Source organism: Dama dama, chromosome 18 (assembly GCF_033118175.1).
Source record: "Dama dama isolate Ldn47 chromosome 18, ASM3311817v1, whole genome shotgun sequence".
Lineage (NCBI taxonomy): Eukaryota > Metazoa > Chordata > Mammalia > Artiodactyla > Cervidae > Dama > Dama dama.
In genome coordinates this window covers 73,986,911-74,007,033 of record NC_083698.1, presented here as the reverse complement: position 1 = coordinate 74,007,033, position 20,123 = coordinate 73,986,911, and the positions used below count along the sequence as shown (strand labels likewise).

At 40.8% G+C, this 20,123-nt stretch overlaps 1 protein-coding gene across 1 annotated transcript in view; it reads left to right on the top strand.

Annotated features, from left to right (window-relative positions):
• The first annotated feature begins 3,436 nt into the window (after positions 1-3,436).
• STK17A (serine/threonine kinase 17a) overlaps positions 3,437-20,123 on the top strand; it is a 35,429-nt gene continuing 18,742 nt past the window's right edge. The window contains exons 1-2 of the mRNA XM_061165630.1: positions 3,437-3,769; positions 13,709-13,921. Of these exons, the coding sequence (XP_061021613.1) occupies positions 3,564-3,769; positions 13,709-13,921 (419 nt within the window). The 5' untranslated portion in view covers positions 3,437-3,563. The remainder of the gene's footprint in view (positions 3,770-13,708; positions 13,922-20,123) is intronic.

Here is a 20,123-nt window from a genome sequence, read left to right as displayed (position 1 = left end):
TAGAATTTTTATAACTTACTGATGGATTGATTCTTTCATCATTAAGAAATGTTGCTCTTTACCTTTAGTAATGCCTCTTGCTTTAAAAATCTACTTTGTCTAATATATGCATAACTACACCAATTTTCTATTAGGTACTATATGGCATAAATCTTTCTATCATTTTAATTTCCACCTTTCTGTGTCTTTTTATTTAAGGTGTCTTATTGAAGCACAAACAACTATTATTTTTTAATCCTGTCTACAACCTTTGTCTTTTAATCTAGGATATATCAAATTCCATTCAAATTTGCAGTAACTGCTGTTTTAAAAAAACAAACAACTTCCGTTTGCTTAAACATATCATCTTACTATGTGTTTTCTATTTGTCTGTTCTTACTTTATGATCCTTTGCTTTCTGTTCTTACTTCTTTTGAGTATTTTTATTATCCCATTTCCTCCCGGCCATTAATTTGTTATTCATTCTTTTTCTATTATTTTCGTTGCTAATCTAGAGATTGTAATATGCATTCTTGATTTATTAAAGCCAGGTACTTTTATCAATTCCCACTCCATGCTAGAACTTCAACATATTTTCATTCCGTCTCTTTTTTGTGCTATTTACTCCCTCTCTTCTTCTGTGCTATTATTGTATATATGTTAATTCTGTATCTATAAATATTTAAATTCAGAAGACATCATTTTTATTGTTATATACAGTTCCTATTTATTTATATCTAGCCACATATTAATCCCTTTATTCTTCTGCATCCCTTCAGACATCCTCACAGTTTTATCTGGGATTATTTTTCCAGCTATGTAAAGAACTCCTTTTCAAGTTTCCTTTAATGTAGGTCAGTTGATGATCTTAGTGTTTGTTATAAAAATGGCTGTATTTTACTTTCAAAGATGTTTTGAAGAACATCTTTACTGGATAGTATATAATCTAGATTGGAAGCTAATTTCTTTTAGCATTTTGAAGATATCTGAAGATAGCTTCAGATATCTTCCATTGTTTGAGAATAAGCCCTTGATCTTACTGTTGCTCTTTTGCAGATAATCTCCTTTCTCTATTTTTCTCAAGATTTTTGTCTTCAGTTCTTAGTAATTGACTATGATCTGCTTAGGTATGATTTTCTTTTCTTGAAACCCTGCTTGATATTCATAAAGTATCTTGATTCTATGAGTTGTTGTCTTTCATTAGGTTTGAAGAATTCCTGGCCACTATATTTTAAAATATTGCTTCTTTTTTCTCTTCCCTCTCTTTCTGATACTTCAGTTAAATGTATGTTAGAACATTTTAACACATAGTACCTTATGTGCTTTAGTCTCTTTTCTGAACATTATTTCCTCTTATCTTTCATGTTTCACTTTGCATATTTTTTGATCTATTAAGATCCCTAATCAGGTTCACTAACTCTTTCTTTTTTTTTTTTTTTTTTAAGCTTCATACTACTGCTACTGCTAAGTCACTTCAGTCGTGTCCGACCCTGTGCGACCCCATAGACGGCAGCCCACCAGGCTCCCCCGTCCCTGGGATTCTCCAGGCAAACATACTGGAGTGGGTTGCCATTTCCTTCTCCAATGCATGAAAGTGAAAAATGAAAGTGAAGTTGCTAAGCTTCATAGACTCTGTTATTAAACCCATCTAGTCAGTCATAGTTTTAGTTTGTGGGTTTTTCCCCCAATTCTAAAAAGCCCATTTTATTCTTTCAATTTCTCACTTCTGTGCTGAAATTCTCTATCTTGTCATTTAATTTCTTGAAGATATTAAATACAATTATTTAAAATATGTCTTTAAAATTCATTATCTGCATCTTCTTCCTGTTTATTACTTTTTCTATTCTGTCTTTTTCTCTTAGTTTCTAAGAGAATTCTTTTTGTGTGTCCCCCTTTTAAATTAAGTGCCCGACATTGTGTATGAAATATTGTACAGATAATGTTGACCCTGGATGATGGTGTTTTCCTCCAGAGGGGATTTTCTATTGCGTTTTAAAGCTGTTCTTCAGTCCTCAGGAGAGCTTGTCTGTTTCCCGTTACCAGTACTCCTAAGATATAGCACTTTGGGGTGCCAACTGAAAGTCTAGAGTGTCTACCAGCTCCTTCTTCTTAGCAGATCCCTAAACTCCAATTTTTTGTCTCTCCAGCCTGATGAGATGCCTAAAGCCCTGCTTATTTTCTCACCCTTTCAGTCATTGCTTTGGAATTATCAAATGCTTCATGGGAAAGGGGTGCCATTCTGGGCTGCCTTTCTTGTCAGGATCTCAGTGGTTCAAGTTCTTGCTGCTTTTGAAACTCTCTGATGTTTCAAGTAGAGGACTATCTGATTTAAAATTTTTTCCCAACTTTCTCAGTGAGAGAATTGCTCACACATAGACTAACTCATCATTGCCAGAAGCAAAACTCTGAGTAATGACATGATCTAATTTAGATTTTTTAAAAGATCACTTTGGTTGCCTCAAAAATAAATGATGTGGAATTGAGGAAGAAGAGGGATGGTAGCAGATAGCCTAGTTAGGGAGCTATCACAATAATCCAGACAAGAGAAAATGGTAGTTGTGGTCATGTGGAAATGGAGAGGAGTGATCAAATTCTGGATATGTTTTGAAGGTAAAGCCAAGAGGATTTACTTACAAAATGGATGAGGGGTGTGAGAGAAAAAGAGGAGTCAATGTTGACCCCAAGGTTTTTGGCTTGAACCACTGGAAGGATGGAAATGCCATTTACTGAGGTGGAGAAACTTGGTCGGAGTGCATTTATGAAGGAAGATCAGGAGATGACTTCTGCTCGTTAAACCTGAGATGCTAATTTGGCATCCAACTGGTGATGCCAAGTGTATATTTCAATATGTGAGTTTGAAGCTCAGAGAATGATTGGAAACTGGAGATAAAAAATTCGTAGTCATGAGCATACGGATGTAATTAAAACCACAAGACCGGATGAGAGCACCTTGAAAGTTAAATACAGAGAAGACTGTAGGACTGGTATGCGGGCTTAAAAATATTTATCCATCTCTTGCCTTCACGTCCTCCTCTCAGTGTGGGAAGGTACCAGATGCCCCAGGCAACTTCCACGTGCTGTAGAGCAGCCCTGATCTGAGTCGCATCACCTCTCCTGACCCGCCCAAGGGAAGGGATCGTGAAGCTCTGGCTGGTAGCTCCTACGCATTTTCATTAATGCAGGGCTCAGATTTGCAACACAGATGCTCAGCAGGTGCGTAACTGGCTGACGCAGCGGGTCCTCCAGCCAGAAGGGTGGTGCTGTCGGTCGCCAGCAGATTGCCTGGGCCAGCCGCGCGGCCGCCCGCCAGGCTGCACCTTCGCCCCCTCAGCTGCAGAGGGCGCGCGTGAGGCACGCGGCGCTCAGGAGGGGGGAGCTCAGCGGGGGGCAGGGGAGAGGCGGGGCCGGACGTGGGGCGGGGCGGGGCCGGGCGGCCTGGAGGCAGCCGGCCGCAGTCTGTGCGCAGCTCCGGGCAGAGCGGGTGGCATCCTCGCGCCGGCTCGAGGCAGCTGGAGGCGGGGCCGTTACCCGCCGGGAGCTCCGAGCGAGCCGGGCGGCAGGCAAGGAAAGCAAGCCCGAGCGCCATGATTCCTCTCGAGAAGCCGGGCAGCGGCGGCTCTTCCCCGGCCGCCGCCTCCGGCTCGGGTCGGGCTGGCCGGGGTCTGAGCACGCCGCGCCGGCCGCCGCCCCCGACCCAGGCCCGCGGACTGCTGACGGAGATCCGCACCGCTGTGCGGACCGAGCCCTTTCAGGACGCCTACACCCTGACCCCCGGCCGGGAGTTGGGCAGGTGAGGCTGGCGGGCGCGCGCAGATAAGTGCGGGAGGCCGGCCGGCGCGGGCGCAGATAGCGCGCCGGGACCGGGTACAGACGTGGGTGCGGGCGGCGATTAGGGCGGCGGGGCCCCCCAGCCTCCAGTCCACGCGCGGCGTCCCCCAGAGCTGTGGTAGCGGCCATGAGGAAGGCTCCCCCCAGAACCTTGACCCCTTCCTCTCTTTGCTGCGGGCGTTTCAGCCTCTGTGGTCCCTTGTGCGGTAACTTAACGAGGCGGCGTGAGAACCACGCTGCGAACCTTTCCCCGCGGCAGCGAGTCTGAAGTCCGCACAGGTGTGGAGTCAGCTTTGGTTTTGCCTACGAACTTATGGGTTCCTGCATCTCCCTGTGTGGCTGCGATAGAGGAGCGCAGGACCCCGAGCGTGACAGCTTCCTTCGCACCAGCGCGGGGCCAGTTTCCGTCAGCCGCTTTCTGCTGACTTCAGCTGCGGATTCTTGGGTTTGTGCTGTTTGCGTTCTGAAATATTTAGGTCCGTGTGCCTTTTAAGTTCAGATCGGTTTCACTTGTGGACTCTGGACCCTTGTCTGACTCTTTCGACGCCGTGATACGGCCCTTGCCTTTTCTTCCGCATCCCGTTGTTGTTTTGTAGGGGTAGGGAGAGCTTAGAATTTGGTCTGTTTTTAAAATCGCAAAAGGTGAAGGCTGTTTGGATACTTTACGTCTTGTACGTTGAAGAGGGGTCACAGAGTGATAGGTTTGTTGTTTAGTCGTAAGTCATGTCTCACTGTTGCGACCCCATGGACTGTAGCCCACCAGGCTCCTCCGTCCGTGAGGTTTCCCAGGCAAGAAAACTGGAGTGGGGTATTGCCATTTCCTTCTGCAGGGGATCTTCCCGACCAGGGATTGAACCCGCATCTCCGTGCAGGCGGATTTTTTTTTTTTTTTTTCTTTCTTCTTCTTCTTTTTTTTTTTTTAACTGCTGACCCACAGGGAACAGTAGAGGTTTGGGGACTGACTTTTTCTCTGAAAACCTTTGAGGAAATTGTCAGAAGCTCTGGCTTTGGGGTCAGACCCGAGCTCAGATCCCCACTCTGTGCGCCTTTGGACGGTGACTTAGTCTCCCCGGCCTCAGGTTTCCCACCCATAAAATCAGCATAGGGACAGTACCTCCCTCATGGGGGTGTCGAGAAGGTGCAGGGGCTGTACTGCTCAAACCACTGGTCCTGGCACACAGCATTTGATAAGTGTTAGCAGCTGTTGCAGACATTTATCAAGGTTGCAAAATCTCACCATGTTGTAATGGGGAGTGGGCCTGACAGTTATAACAGCCTTCATTTGAGGGTCTTGGAAAAAGGTCTTATAACAGTGATTACAACGTTAAAAACAAGTCGCCTTACAAATATTGAGGTAACCTTTAGAAATTGTTTTTTGGCAAAGAAACCGACCTTAAAAGTGTCTTATTTATTCCACATGGGAAAAGGAAAGATGTCTTCCAGGGCCAAGCTTTGCTTCACACTGCTAGGCACTAATTAACTGGATCTGTGTGCACTTTATGACAAAAGAAGACAGCTACTGACTCATCTAGGTATTCTAATTGGTGAAAATTCCAGACATTCTGAAGTAACTGATTTCTTGAAGAAGGAAAACTAGGACTTCCATTGTTTGGTTGTCTGGCTTCATTCCACAGAAGGGAAAACACATTACACAACTGAAAAATGTCTTCAGGTGGCAAGCACTCTCTTGTAGTCTTGTAATAGATGATTTAATCGGAAAACAATTGATTTGCTCCCTACCAGGTGTTGTGACAATCCCTCCAGGAATCAAGGAGGTTAAATCAACTTTCATTTTAACCTCTATTATAAAATTAGTTGGTCTATAAAGTTGTGTTCTTTGCTTGAAGGTTATGACATCTTTTACATATCTTATATGAATTTCTTTACATAAGCCATAACTCCTGAAGTACAGAACAGTACAGTTAGATACTTGATATAAGAGCCTAAAACTGAAAAAGAAAATGAATGTATTTCTTTCTTTTTGGTTCCCTTTTTCTTATGGAGAAGTGTAACGCAGTGGTTAAGAACATGGATTTAGGAGTCAGTCTGTGATCAAGTCTTGGCTCTTTACTTACTGACTATGTGTACTTGAGTGAGTTACCTAATCTCTGACTACCTCACAGAGTTGTTGAGAGAAATAAACAGCACATCTGTAGCATAAAGGTTGTGCTTGACTTAGGGCATCACTCAAAAATGCGTTGAGTAGCTCAGTGGGTATTTTACATGTATCCATAATGCAAAAACAGGCAAACCTGCACGACCTCAAAATGTGCTTCTGTCTGTTGTAGAAGTAGAAAACCTCATTGCAAAAGACCAGGGAACTGTTTAGAAGTCTCAGGAAGTGAAAGTTCTGTTTTGTATTAGAAGCAGTTTATGTTTAAGGTTTATGAGTTTTGCCTGAATGTTGTAGTTTTGACAGAATGAAGTGTGTTTTTGTGTAATTCTTTCAGTAGTAAGAAAAGTAGCCTCTTTTCCTAGGTGTTGACTCTGGTTGCATTTCTGATATAAGGAACTGATCTCATGCTGATATAGAACTTTAAAATTACTCATGTTATACTTTAATGATGTGGTATGAAAAACAAAGGTCTATTCATTTTGTTCTCTGACCTTTCATTTAGTGAAAATGTTGAAGAGGTGTGAAGAGCTGACTGTTCAAAGAAATCAAGTTTTTGCAGGCATTCCCATTATTTTACAGAAATGTAAAGCTTTCAGTGAAATGGTTGTTTGGAGAAGACATTTTAAATGATCAGTATTGATTCCCTAGTAATGAGATAATGTTGATTATTTTAAGAAATGCCGCATTCTTTCATGTCTCCAGCAGAGTCCATAGCAGCCTAAATGTGGGTAAATATATGATGTAAAATTTTCTTTTATTGCTTGAAACTTGACTTGTTATTCCTGAGGCTTGTTACCTTTCTTTTGAGTCAGGACATGTGCCAATGTAAACCACAGTAACGATTCAAGGTGCAGGAGACATGACCTTGGGTTTCAAAGAGTTGACTTCCCTGGAGCTTTTATTGATAGTGTAGGAACAAAAAAATGTTTCTAGAAATTTAAAATTATACTAATTTCATATCAAGTGATTTGCCTAGTCTTCAACTTTTAACATTTTTTTATATATACATAAATTTTATCCTAAGAAAACAGATATTTTAAAGCCAAAAGAATATCTTATTTTTTATACTATTACATACTGACAGTTGAATTTCCCTGTGAGGAGAAAAGGTATAAATAAATCCAAGTTCTTTGTTGAAATGGGTACTTCATAGTGGGGGCTTTACAGTTTTATAGGGACTTTCACATACATTATCTCATTTACTTCTCATCCCAGGCAGATTTGGGAAGTCCCGTTTTTCAGATGAGAAAATCAAGATACCTGTAGATTGACTCATATGAGAGACAGCTGAGCTGGGACTCCTTGTAGTCACTTCCATTATGCCGCAGATGTTTCTCAAAAAAAAAAAAAAAAAAAAAGCTGTAGTCTGTCTTGTGGCTAAAGCAGTTTGCCATCGTTTTTGTAAGAGGACATGTTAATGGTTCCAGATTGGAGCACGCACTGCCAAGCTTCAGTGTCATGGGGTTCCCTCCCCGGTTGTGTTACCCACCTGGGTCCCTGGACTCGAATCAATAGAAATTGATAAGAGGCCAGATGAGAATTCCGGGAGAGCCTTTTCTGGGACTTGGGCTGTAGCTCTCAGGAGTGAAAACAAAAACCAGATGCCCTTGCTCATGCCCCTGGGTGGGAGGGGAAGGGGGCAAGCTGGTCCCTTGGATGGGGTAAGGTTAGAGACCGATGGGTGGGTTTGGCTGGAGGGGGGCTTCAGTGGTTCATCTACCCGCTTCGTGTGCAGGCCCCTGCTTTTTCTCCCAGCACCTCAGAAATGGCTGTCAGTTTGTGGCCTTTTTCCTAGCTTATTGTTCATAATTGACCCCGCCTGTGCATGCATGAAATTATTTTTGAGTCCCTTATAGTTCCTTTGTATTCTGTTGCTTGAGGAGATGTTTGTACAGGTGCAGGCACTCAGGTGAAGGGTCCAGATCCCAGCCTGTCTCAGCCGGGCCTCATGATGGGTAGGGACACCCTATCTCATTCTCCTCAAAGCGGTTGGGAGTAACGGGAACAAGGAAGGATTTTTATCCGAAAATAAGAGGATGTACAAGCTGAAGAGGATGCACAGGTGGAGGTGTTTTAGAAAGTGGATGTCCTTTACCTAAATTCATGTTTGTAGATAATGGCTTCAGGTTGAGGACCTTATAACTACTTGAGCATGTGTCATAAATTGTAAGTCGTAATTTCTTGAGAAATAAAGACCCTTGTTAATACCATCCATGTAAAAATTGTGCCTTGTTTTAGGAAAACTAATAAGATTTCTTGGTGGTTTATCATCAGTTTGAAAGATATTTACAGTTTTGGGTAATCTGATATTTTTGGATGGGTAAAAACAACTAGCCGTGTTTGTGGTTCAGCATCAGACTTTGCTAGGAAGTGTGGCTCCTTCTCTAAGGCACTTGCTTCATTAGGTCAGCTGTTTTAATTTTGAAAAGTTGGAGCCTATGTTAAAAGTAAAAACTTAATTTAAATATATAAACCTTCCAATATAAAATAAAAGTTTAAAAATATATAAACTTAAGGATTTAATGAATTTCCACCACTTTACAAACCTAACAAAATTTTATAAAATCCGATTATTGAACCAAATGCATTAGAAAGTTAGGTAGTTATAATCATTGGTTTGCCTATTCAGAAAAGGAAGGAGGAACTCAATTTATATAGGAATTATATGTATCAAGTAGAGAGTTCAAATTAAATCACCTCCAAAACTCTTCAGTTCTGTATGGTTTTTTTTTTTTATAAATTATCATATCTGAAATTAATGCCCCAGACAATAAAAATAGCTGCTGTTACTAATTGCAGAGCATTTCCTGGAGGCTACACACTTTGGAAATGTCTTTTTCTTTTGTCTTCACTACCCTACAGGGTTAAGTGCCAGCAACCTCATTTTGTAGGTGAGAAATCTTAAGATTCAGAAAAGTTGAACAAATTGCCCGAACTTCAAACCAAGTCTGGCTTTTGGCTCTACCTGTTCTTGTCACTCATGCTGACTGATCTGATGGACTCGATGATTTTTACACTTAGGGTCAGCAGATGGTCTGGTTTTTATTCTTTCAGAGGTAAGGAAGACAGATCTGATCTAGGTCGTTATTGAACAGAACTTCTTTGCACCTAAGGCTGTACCCCAGTGCTATTAAGCAAATATTGGACTTGGCATGTTGAGCACATAAGGCTCTTTGGTAGGCTCTGGAAATTGTTCCCAAATCTAACGAATCAGTCACTACTCCTTTTATGGGCAAGGTGACATGCCACATGGGAAAATCTTGTGGGGAAAACAACATTTGAGCTGAGCCTGAAAGAATGGATGGAATTTCAGTAGCAGTAGCAATGCAAGACGCTGCAGCCATTGGCAGTAAAACAAGCACAGTGCAGAAAAATTCAGTGAAAAAGAGAACAGCAAGTAGCCCTATGTGGCTAAAATATTAAACCTTATGAGGCTGAGTGGCCACAGAACTTCTATTTAGCAAAATAACAAAAACAGTGTATGTATCTAGGGTGTTATCTGAGCACCTGCCATGTGCCAGGCACTACACGAGGAGATGCAAAGATGAAGAGGCCAGGTCCCTGAAACTCATAGTAGGGCCAGGGAGACAGTCGTAGCCAAAAAATTGTAACGTGTCAAAAGAACTTTAGTAGGATACACGTGGAAACAAAGCCCTTTACTGTAATCTAGAATCAAACCTAGAACCTTGGAGCTCACTCTTATTTTGCTTCCTCTATATACACTCAAATCAGCACCTCCAGTTTTTTTTTATCTTTGCCTGAGCCTTACGTATTCTAATGTGTGTTCACCTTTGTGTGGTAACCCAACACTGGTTATATTTGGAATCCATCTATTAGTAAGTAAAATTCTCTTTACAGAGAAAGGCACATCAAACACCTCCCTTTTGAAGCCTAACACATACTCCCCTCCCTCCACCATCTGCAAATCTGTTACCATTCTTCTGATTTTTCCTCTCAGTGGATGGTACCACATTACCCAGGACCCAGGATAAAGATCTCCAGTCCTCTTCCGCCCTCATCTCTGCCTGAAGCTCAGTCAGTCTTGACCTTGAGTGCCTTGTAAATTACTTCCTCTCTTCCCAGCCTTTGTTGCTGCTGCTACTTTAGTTCAGACCCCTTCCCTTGAGCTATTTTCTTAGCTTCCCTAGTTTCTAGTTAACACTTGGCAATACACTCAGAATTAGCTTTTTAAAGCTTTTATCTTAGCTTTTTAAAACTTTTACTAAGGTAAAAGTCTCATAGGTGCCCGTTCTTCCCTTGAGAAATAAAGCACCAGCTACTTAGACTGTCATACCTACCGATGTTCACTGAGCCTTCCTAAGCTTTTCCAGTTGTGCACTGGTAATACAGAGATCAGTAAAAACCCAGCCCTTGTTCTGAGGAAGCTTAGACTGGTGGGTCTGACTCAAATGTCTCTTCCTGTTGTGATCTTTGTTTATCCTTCCTGTCTTACTACCCTGGAGTGTGTTATCATTGTTATTCTGAAATGTACTCATTCCTAATATCCCCGCGCCCCGCACCGCCCCCCCCCAAATGATTAATGAAAATCAGAGTTTTCAGTTTAGTGTATAATAGTGAACTATAGATGTTTGTGAAATGGGTGAAGAGCTCCGGAAACTGAAACATCCTGATAATCTAGGAAGAATTTTGGCTAAGTCAGCTAAGGAAGTAAACGTGAAACAGACGTCTTATGTCCTCTGAACCTCATCAGTCTCAAGTCCCTGCGTATAACTACGGCCCCGAGAGTCAGAGAAACATCCTTTATTTCGTGCTTTGGAGAGGCCTCAATAACTTAAAGGGTTGAGATACAATCACATGGTTTTACCATGAAGTTGTGGTAAAGCAGGCGTACCAGAGCACTGCAGGGTGTGGGATTGAGGGAAACCGTGACTGTCTAATTCTTAGTGTGTTCACTCAACCCCCGCACCCTGAAGACCGAGTCCCACATTTCTGTTTGCCTTGTGGCTCTGGAGAAAGAACAGTTCCTGGAAACCTGGCTTCGTCTTCTGACCCCCTGAGTAGTATTAAGGGTTCCCCTCCCATCACCCCAGTCATCCCGAGATGAAGGCGGTGCCTGTTTCCTGTGATCTGCTGTCCCGCTATCTGCTTCCGTGGTGTGCAGTATCAGAACAGTGGAGGAGTTCTCTTCAGCGTGGAATAGGGCACAAGCTGGTCACCCACTGCTGGCTGCCTGTTTTGATGAGGCTCACTAGCTATATAGAATGATCTGTACATTTTTTAGTGACTGAAAAGTCAAAAGAAGAGTCATATTTAATGACATGGAAACTTTGTGCCATTCACATCTCAGTGCTGGTGAAGTTGTGTTCTGTGTTTTGTTTTTGTAAACCCTGCCTCCCCTATTCACTGACCTGTTGTCTGCAGCTGCTTTCACTTACAGCAGCAGACTTGAATGGTAGTGATCAAATCAGCTGGCCAGCAAAACTGAAAGTATTTGCTATCTGGCCCTTTACAGAGAGGTTGGCTGACTCCCAGGATAGTGCATGATATGGGGGAGAGAAAGGGGTAAACCTACAGCTGAATGCTTCCTCAAAAACAAGGGTGGTGTCAAGATTAGTGATTGGTGTGCGAACTACTGTGGTGACCCGAAGAAATGGATGCCTAGTGGGAGACCCAGGGTAAGTATAGGTCTCTCCTTTGGTTACTTCTGGCCTCTGAATTAAGCAACGGCTTTTTTATAACAAGGGTTCCCAGAGTTTATAGGTTAGGGATCCATTCATCTGTTGCGTCTCTGGTCTTCGGAAATATAGCAATACATTCAGGACAGGTATGTAAGCCACAGTATTGTACTATAATTTTACACAGGACGATATTGCCTAGAGTGTTAGGTGTGGTAATAGTAAATACCTATGTGTTTGCTGTGGGAATTCTTTGAGGGCAGTTCAACCCGGGCATTTCTAATTTAATAGCAATATGCTTGTTGTCAATTATATGTTGGTCAGTTTTTTACAAATTAGACTTTCTCTTTTTCCTCTTTTGAAACTTCAGAAATATAGGTATAAAAAAACAAATGATTAATGATTTTTTTTCTCTTCCTTAAAGAAATCCAAAGATCATTAGGAACCTTTTAAAACTCAATGGAGATGTTATTAGCCTAATGATTTTGTGGGGCTAAATAAAAAGAGGCATTAGCCTGTGATGCATAGTTTATTGTTGAATCACTCTAGTGACCTGAAGAAGTGTTTCATCTCACATTCCCGTTGGGCACAGAGAGCCTTGTTCTGAATTAGGGTGCTGTTAGGTAGATTGCCACCTAATTGATCAGCTGTAGGGCTGTGCCTAAGAATTTTTCATGTAACATTTTTATTGCTGATGGTAACAAAAATTCAGAGGGGATGAACATCATATTTGTGGTTAACAGCAGCAAAGAAGGAAGGATCAGTCCTCAAAATTACGTTGGTAGTCTAGAATGCTGGGCCCAGACCTAGAAAGTCGAATTTAACAGCAAATTAAAAAATTTCAATGCAAGGCTTTAAATATGTTTCTAAAACATAGTATCAAGACACTGGCTTGAAAGAATCCAAGAGGAGAAAGTTTTGTTTGTGAAATATGAAAAACTTGTCAAGTTTCTTTGAAAAGGCATATTAATTTGTATTGGGCAAGCCTCAGCAAAATAATAATCGTGAAGCACTTTGAGCTTAGACTTGGAGCAGGTGTTTCAGATTTGGTTGACGCATTTTACCAGCAAAGACCCTAAGGGGATGAGGAATGATTGAAAATTGGAAAGGGGAGTAGCAATTAACAGATCACGTCAGCTGTGTCCAATACCTGATAGACGGTCAGGTTGATCCTTCTGTATTGCTCAGCAAAAGATATGGACAACAGCTCTTCTCTTGAAGCCAGGTTTAGGCTTGTAATGAAAATCTTACTAAAAACCTTACTAAAATAATTTGATTTCTAAGTTGCCTTCCAGCTCGAGTATTGGGTGTTTATGGGTGATAATTATTACAGCTCAGTGATGTTTGCTTCATAGTACTTTATTGAGTATGTGGCAGGTACCATGCTAAGCAGCTGACATGTATTCTTTAATTCTCACAACAACCCTGTGAAATTGTTTGTTTGTGTTCTCCTTTATAGACTTAAGAAAATGAGATTTTTTTCTTAAGTTAGAGCTTAAATTGCCCAAGGTTATGCATCAAGTGAGTGGATGGAGCCGTTCTTTGGGATTCAAGCCTAAATCTAATTCCAGACCTTATTCCATAATCAACATGCTGTGCTGATCCCCTGTGTGACTTATTAGTGTAATAACATGGCAGTAGAGTGTGTCAAAGAAGGCTTGTTATATCTGTTTTTATAGAAAAGCTAGACATTTCCAGCTGATGCTGTAGTTGAAATGATGTCATACAAATGAGATCCCTACCTTTAAATAACTTTGAAAGGTGATTGGGTCTTTTTAGAGTCAGTTAGTGACAGGGAAATCCATTATTTTAGGAATTTTGATAACCAGTTTCTCTTAAAAAGTCAGATGGCTTTTTTAAGATTCAAATTATTTTATGTATAAATGTGTAAAAATTAAGTTATATATATAATGCTGCAAAGAAATATTGGCTTAAATGTTTGATTATCCTCTATTTAGAAGAATGAATCTTGCAGATTTGCCCATTACATTTTATTTATAGAGAGGTGTTTCCCAAGTTATAATGCTACTCGAGTGTTTGCATATGACCTAAATTTAAATACCCACTGATGACTGTTTGGAAATTTCATTAAAATTTATCACCTCTGAAAAGTCAGCTTTAACAGTGACTGTGTTTTGCTTAATTCTAGAGGGAAATTTGCAGTGGTGAGGAAATGCATAAAGAAAGATTCTGGAAAAGAATTTGCCGCCAAGTTCATGAGAAAAAGAAGAAAAGGCCAAGATTGTCGGATGGAAATAGTTCATGAAATCGCTGTACTCGAGCTAGCCCAGGACAATCCATGGGTCGTTAATTTACATGAAGTCTACGAGACGCCATCGGAAATGATCTTAGTTCTGGAATAGTAAGTATTGTCCTCCTCACTGAGTTTGTTTGCTAGTCCACACTCCCGTATACATGCCACTCATCTGTGATAACCTGGCAAGCCCTGGTTCTCTGGAAATCTGAAGATTTTCCAAAACTTTCATGTATTTATCGACATATCCCAGATTTGCAAGGATACGTATATGTTGTATTTTTCATCTTCATTCTTTAGTGAAATTCTTTTGAAAATAAAGTTCTCTTACGTTCTTATTAGAGGCCTTCTTAAGGAGGTAACTGGTACAATAATAAAAGGCATTTTATATAATTTCTTATATGTTCATATGGTCTAAGTTAATAATCCTTCTTTCAGAAATAATTGTTGGAATTCATACTGTGCTTTCAATTTGGGTATAAGTAGGTAGGGACAGCAGAGAAAACAGCTTTGGAACGTGAAGGACAGTTTTTTCTTCTTAAGAAATCCTGTCAGACATAGAGGACAAACAGATGGACTCCAAGGGGGAAAGAGTGGAGTGGGCTGAACCGGGAGATTGGGATTGACATAATACAGTATCTATGTGTAAAATAGATATCTGTATCAACCTAGAAGGGTGGGATGGGGAGGGAGATGGGAAGGAGTTTCAAAAGGGAGGGGATACATGTATACGCATGGCTGATTCATGTTGAGGTTTGACAGAAAACAGCAAAATTCTGTAAAGCAATTATCCTTCAATTAAAAAAATAATTTAAAAAAAGATATCTAATGAGAGCCTACTGTATAGCACAGGAAACTCTACTGAATACTCTGTGTTGACATAGAGGAAACGTGCATCTGTAGAACTGATTCACTTTGCTGTACAACAGAAACTAACAACATTGTAAACAACTGAACTCCAATTAAAAAAAGAAGTTGTTTCTCCTGCCAGAGGAGAAGATCGATAGATTTGAATACATTCAAGAGCATTATTAGTAAAACACAAAATGAAAACACAAACTCAGGGGGAAATAGTTTTGATATCTGTTCACCCAAAATGATTTCTCTAAATGATTTCTATAAATATATAGCTAGATCTTACCAGTATACACACAAGCATGAACCTCTTAGTTTAAAAAAATGGACAAAGGATATAAAGAGAAATTCCACACGGAAGCATATATGTAAATAGCCTATACATACATGGAAAATATTGATTCTTGTTTTTATAATGTAAAATAAGTTGCCGGTTTCGCCCTGTATAAGATTGGCAAGCATCATAAAGAAAAGTGATATTCATGGATTGGATCATCTCATTTATACCACAGTGAGAGTATTACCTGTTATAACTCTCCCAGAGGACAGTGTGGAAGTGTGTATCAAAAGCCTTAAAATATGTACATACCCTTTAACCCAGGAGTTTGCTATACGTAAATTTTTTCACAAGGAGATAATCAGGCAATTATGCCAAGACGTATTACAAAAACATTTAGCTCAGTAGTATCTATATAACAGAAAAGAAATACTCTAAATGTTTAATAGAAAGAGGTTGGTTAAGTAAGTGATCATGTCATAAGATGGATTGCTATGCAGTCACTTTAAAAGATATGGTAGATACAAATGCACTGACATGGAAAGATGTTTTAAAATTTTAAAATAACATGTGTACTATTACCTTATTTATGTTTAAAAGTTTATAGAGGAAGAAATCTAGATGGCTTCTAAAGAAGTCTAAAATAATGTCTTCCTCTTGATAATATAATTCAAGAGCATTGTGTTTATATATTTCTTTAATTCAGTAATTTCCCTTGTAGGAATCCTTTCAAAGAAAAAAAAAATTAAAATGTGAACAACAAAAAGCGTGAACATGTTTTCCACTGTGAATTTTTCATTGTAATAGAAATAACCACAAATGATTGAATGGTTGAGAAATGTAGTCTATGTGGATTATATCTCAATGAAGTTGTTTTTCATTTTCAAAAAACCTTGGTTTAGAGGTTTCTGGTCTTCAGTTTGTTCTGGAGAGGATTGGTTAGAATTGGAAATTGGTCCGAAAGGAACTGTCTGAAACGTGATACTCTGATCATCGTCCTCTCTCTCTCCCTTTCTCACAGAAGCTGCTCTGAACCTTCCCTCCGGTCTCCCCTTAGTCCTCCGTCATCTCCCGCCTTCACTTCCCTTACATTCCCTTCGCCTCTGGGGTAGTTACTGCAGCTAGTGCCTCACATGATGCCTCTCTTCTTCTTGCTGTTCCTCTGCAATCCATTCTGCCAGTTTAAAACGCGGGACCTAAGCTGTTGACTCTCCTCCTGCCCATTCTTGGGAGGATTAGCATAGTCTTCCATCTGCTTATTACACGAGGAAGAGTCCCATCCTCAGCTGGGCTCTTGGTGTAGTTTTGTAACTCTTTACCTGATCTCTCATCCTCTTCTTTTACCATCCCCAGCAGGAGGGCAGGAGCTTATGAAATCTTTGATCACACGTACTGTCTCCCACTTCCCACTTGTTAGATACCAAGCCTTCTCTTCCTTTCCTGAGAAGATGAAGGCCATCAGATGCACACTGCTCAGCATCACCCACTCTTTACACTCTCACTGCCTTTGCTCTGTTCCCAGGAAGAGATTCCATTCCTTAACTCCAAGGCTAAAACTTTGACTTCTGTTCTTTAATTCTCTTCCTGCCTTTTCTAGGACCTGTGTTGTGTGTTTTACTCACTTTTCTAACCTCTCCAAGAGTCCCTCCCACCTCAAGTCATTTTTTTCTATCCATCTTAAAATAATTCAGTCACTTTTCTCCTAAAATTCCCGGTCCTCAGCTTGGACTCTTGAACTATTGTCTTTCCCTTTTCTTTTGAATTTACAGCTTTCCTCACCTTCCAGTCAATTTTGTTCTACTTCATTGAACCATCCATTTGTTTAGCTGCCAATACTCCATCACTTTTCAATCTGATGCCTTCTGCTCCTCTAAAACTTTCATGAGGTCATCAGCCCTGTTTGCCAGAATCGATCTCTCATTTTAGTGTTCATTCTGCTTCTTACGCTCTTTAAACACTCAATGTTACACCCTCTTCACTTGAAATTATGTTCTTCCTTAGCTTTCCTGGCTCTCTCTCTCTTTTTTTAATCTTAGATCCTTTCCCCCTTCTTCTACTATATAAGTGCTCCCCACAGTTCATTAGCATTACTCTTATCATGCGTTTATGATCTGCACATTTACCCTGGATGATAACTCTCCATCTTTGTGGCTTCAGCTTTTATTTGCATGCTGGATGTTTCCAAATCTTTGTCTCCAACATTAGACCTTTACCTAAGCTCCAGCTTCTAGTGCATATCCCTTAATCCACCTGCGCATTGTGACCAATGCAGGGTCAGTGTGTGTGCACCCCTGCATTGCTGGGCTTCTAATGCCTGTGTTTTGTTCCCCGTTTCCACTGGTGTCCCTATTTATTTCATCGCTCAAGTATAAACCTTGGCTCTATCCTTGATTGCTTTGTCTCCTTTAATGCTCTTGTATGATGAATTACCTAGTCTTCCACTTAACTCGCTCCCATGCTGATGCCTTTCCCTTCCCCGTGTTGGGTCCTCACTGCCTCTCCTGTGGACTGTCCCTGTAACTGATTGGTTGATCCCCCAGCTTCAATCCTAGGGCATCCCTCAGGCTCCCATTGGGTAGGTAACCAACACACAGATGTGGTGATACTATTCCCTTGCTTAGAAACTTTTGGTGGCTTCTGTTGCTTTCATGGTCATGATTCTAGAACCACAAAACCATATGGTTTGGCCAAAATTTTTTGTGTTTTACATTTTGCTTGAAGAGGAAGTCTTCGAATTAGACTTTAGACATTGAGGTATTAAAATTCTTGGCCCTATCAGCAGATTGTTGTTATGGAAACAGACAGATTTATGATTACTGTATTACTCATTCCACCTGCCATGTCACTGGATACTAATGGGCGCTGGTAATAGGAAAGTGGAAACAGCATAATCCCTTCACTCCAAAAAATGTTTAGTGAAAGAGATAGTTGTTTTAGTTTTCTCCAGCTTTACAAGATATAATATCTATGTTACAAGTTTGAGGTCTGCAGTGTTTTGATATACTTATATCTTGCAATGTTAGAGCATTAGCTAACACCTGCATCACATAATTACTATTTCTTTTTTGTGGTGAGAACATTTAAGACCTATTCTCTTAGCAACTTTTAAGTATATAATACAGTATTATTAACTATAATAATTATAGTTACATTAGATCCCCAGAACTTACCTTCTAACTAGAAGTTTATACTCTAACAGCTCCCCTGTTCCCCACCTGCTAGTCCCTGGTAACCACCACTCTAATCTCTGTTTCTGTGAGTTTGGTTTTATTAAATTCCACGTGTGTGATATACAGTATCTGTCCTTCTCTGTGTGACTTGTTTCACTTAGCACAATGCCCCAAGTCCCATCCACATTGTTGTGAATGTAGAATGTCTTTCCTTCTCACGGCTGAATAATAGTCCATTGTATATATATCCTGCATCTTCTTTATCCATTTATGTTTTGACAGACACTTTAGGTTGTTTCTGTATCTTGGCTGTTGTGAATAAGGCATGGGAGGAGGGCCTGGCAGCCCACTCCAGTATTCTTGCCTGAAGAAGCCCCGTGGACAGAGGTACCTGGCAGGCTACATTCCATGGGGGGTTGGACACGACTGAGCGACTAAGCACGAACTGTTCCATATTGTCGCTCAAATCCCTTTGCTGTTGATCTCCTTTAGGATTGACTGGTTTGATTTCCTTGCAGTCCAAAGGACTCTCAATTGTCTTCTCCAGCACCACAGTTGGAAAGCGTCAATTCTTTGGTGCTCAGCATTCTTTGTGGTCTAACTCTCACATCTGTACATGACTGCTGAAAAAACCATAGCTTTGACTATATAGACCTTTGTCTGCAAAGTAATGCTCTTTAATATTCTGTCTAGGTTTCTCATAACTCAGGTCCCTAGGTCTTGTTTATTATTTCTCCACCCCACCACCCATACTTTAGACGGATGGCTTCCATTTCTGTCTCCAGATTTGCTGGTTCTTCTGTAGGGTCTGATATGCTCTAAAGCCTAGTGAAATCTTCACTATAAATGTTTTTGTTTTTTTATCTCTAGAAGTTCCATTTGGTTCTTTTCATACTTTCTATCTCCTTGTTATGTTCATATTTTACTTTAAATCCCTGGGTGTATTTATAATACCTGTTTTAAAGTCCTTACCTAGCAATTCCATCATCTCTGGGTCTGTTTTTATTTTCCTGTTAGTTGTAAATTATGGCATTTTCAGATGTCTAGTAATTTTTGGAAGGATGCCAGATGTTTAGAATCACATAGTGCTTGGGTGGATTTTATGATCTTCCACTAAAAGAATGGTGGTGTTTATTTTGGCAGGCAGTTAAATTACTTGTGGATCAGCCTTATTAGTGCAGGTCTAGGAGTACTTTAGCCTTTAATAAGACTATAATATGGCATCCTGGGGGGTCTGCGGAATGCCCCAGGTGCTTGGCATGGTTTTTCTACTCAAAATGGGCAACATTCAAATACCCTCTGTCCTTTCTGAATGCTAAGAATTGTTCAGCTTATAATTTCCTGGCAGTTTTTTGCCTGACCTCACAGTTTTACCCAGTGAATGTGCATATAAGTATCTTGTCTAAGACTCTGGGATATGACTGAACAGATGTCTACAGATCTCTCTCTGTGTAGGACCCTCCTCCCTGGTGCTCTGCTTGTGAGATCCAGCTGCCTTAGCCTTGCCCAACCTCTACCATCTCAGCTTAGCATGGCTGCCTGCCATATTCTGCTTGGGTTCCTCCCCTGCCCTGTACCGCATTCCATAAATTACCTCCAAGTAGGAATTGAAATGAAGGTAGCTCAGTCGTGTCCAACTCTTTGTGACCCCATGGACTATACAGTCCATGGAATTCTCTAGGCCAGAATACTGGAGTGGGTAGCCTATCCCTTCTCCAGGGGATCTTCCCAACCCAGGTCTCCCACATTGCAGGCGGATTCTTTACCAACTGAGTTATAAACTGAGGATGGAGCTCAGCTTGTTTGTGCCCCCACCTTAGGGATCATGGTCTTAACTGCCTGTTGTTCTTATGTCTGAAAATACTTGATTCATATATTTGGCTCATTGTTTATGGCTAGAGGGCAAGTTCCATAGCATTTGGCTGCAAGGGGAAATAGCTCCTTATCCTTCTGGAGTATATCCTGTATTTTCACACCACCCTTATATGTGTCCATACTTGCTAGTATG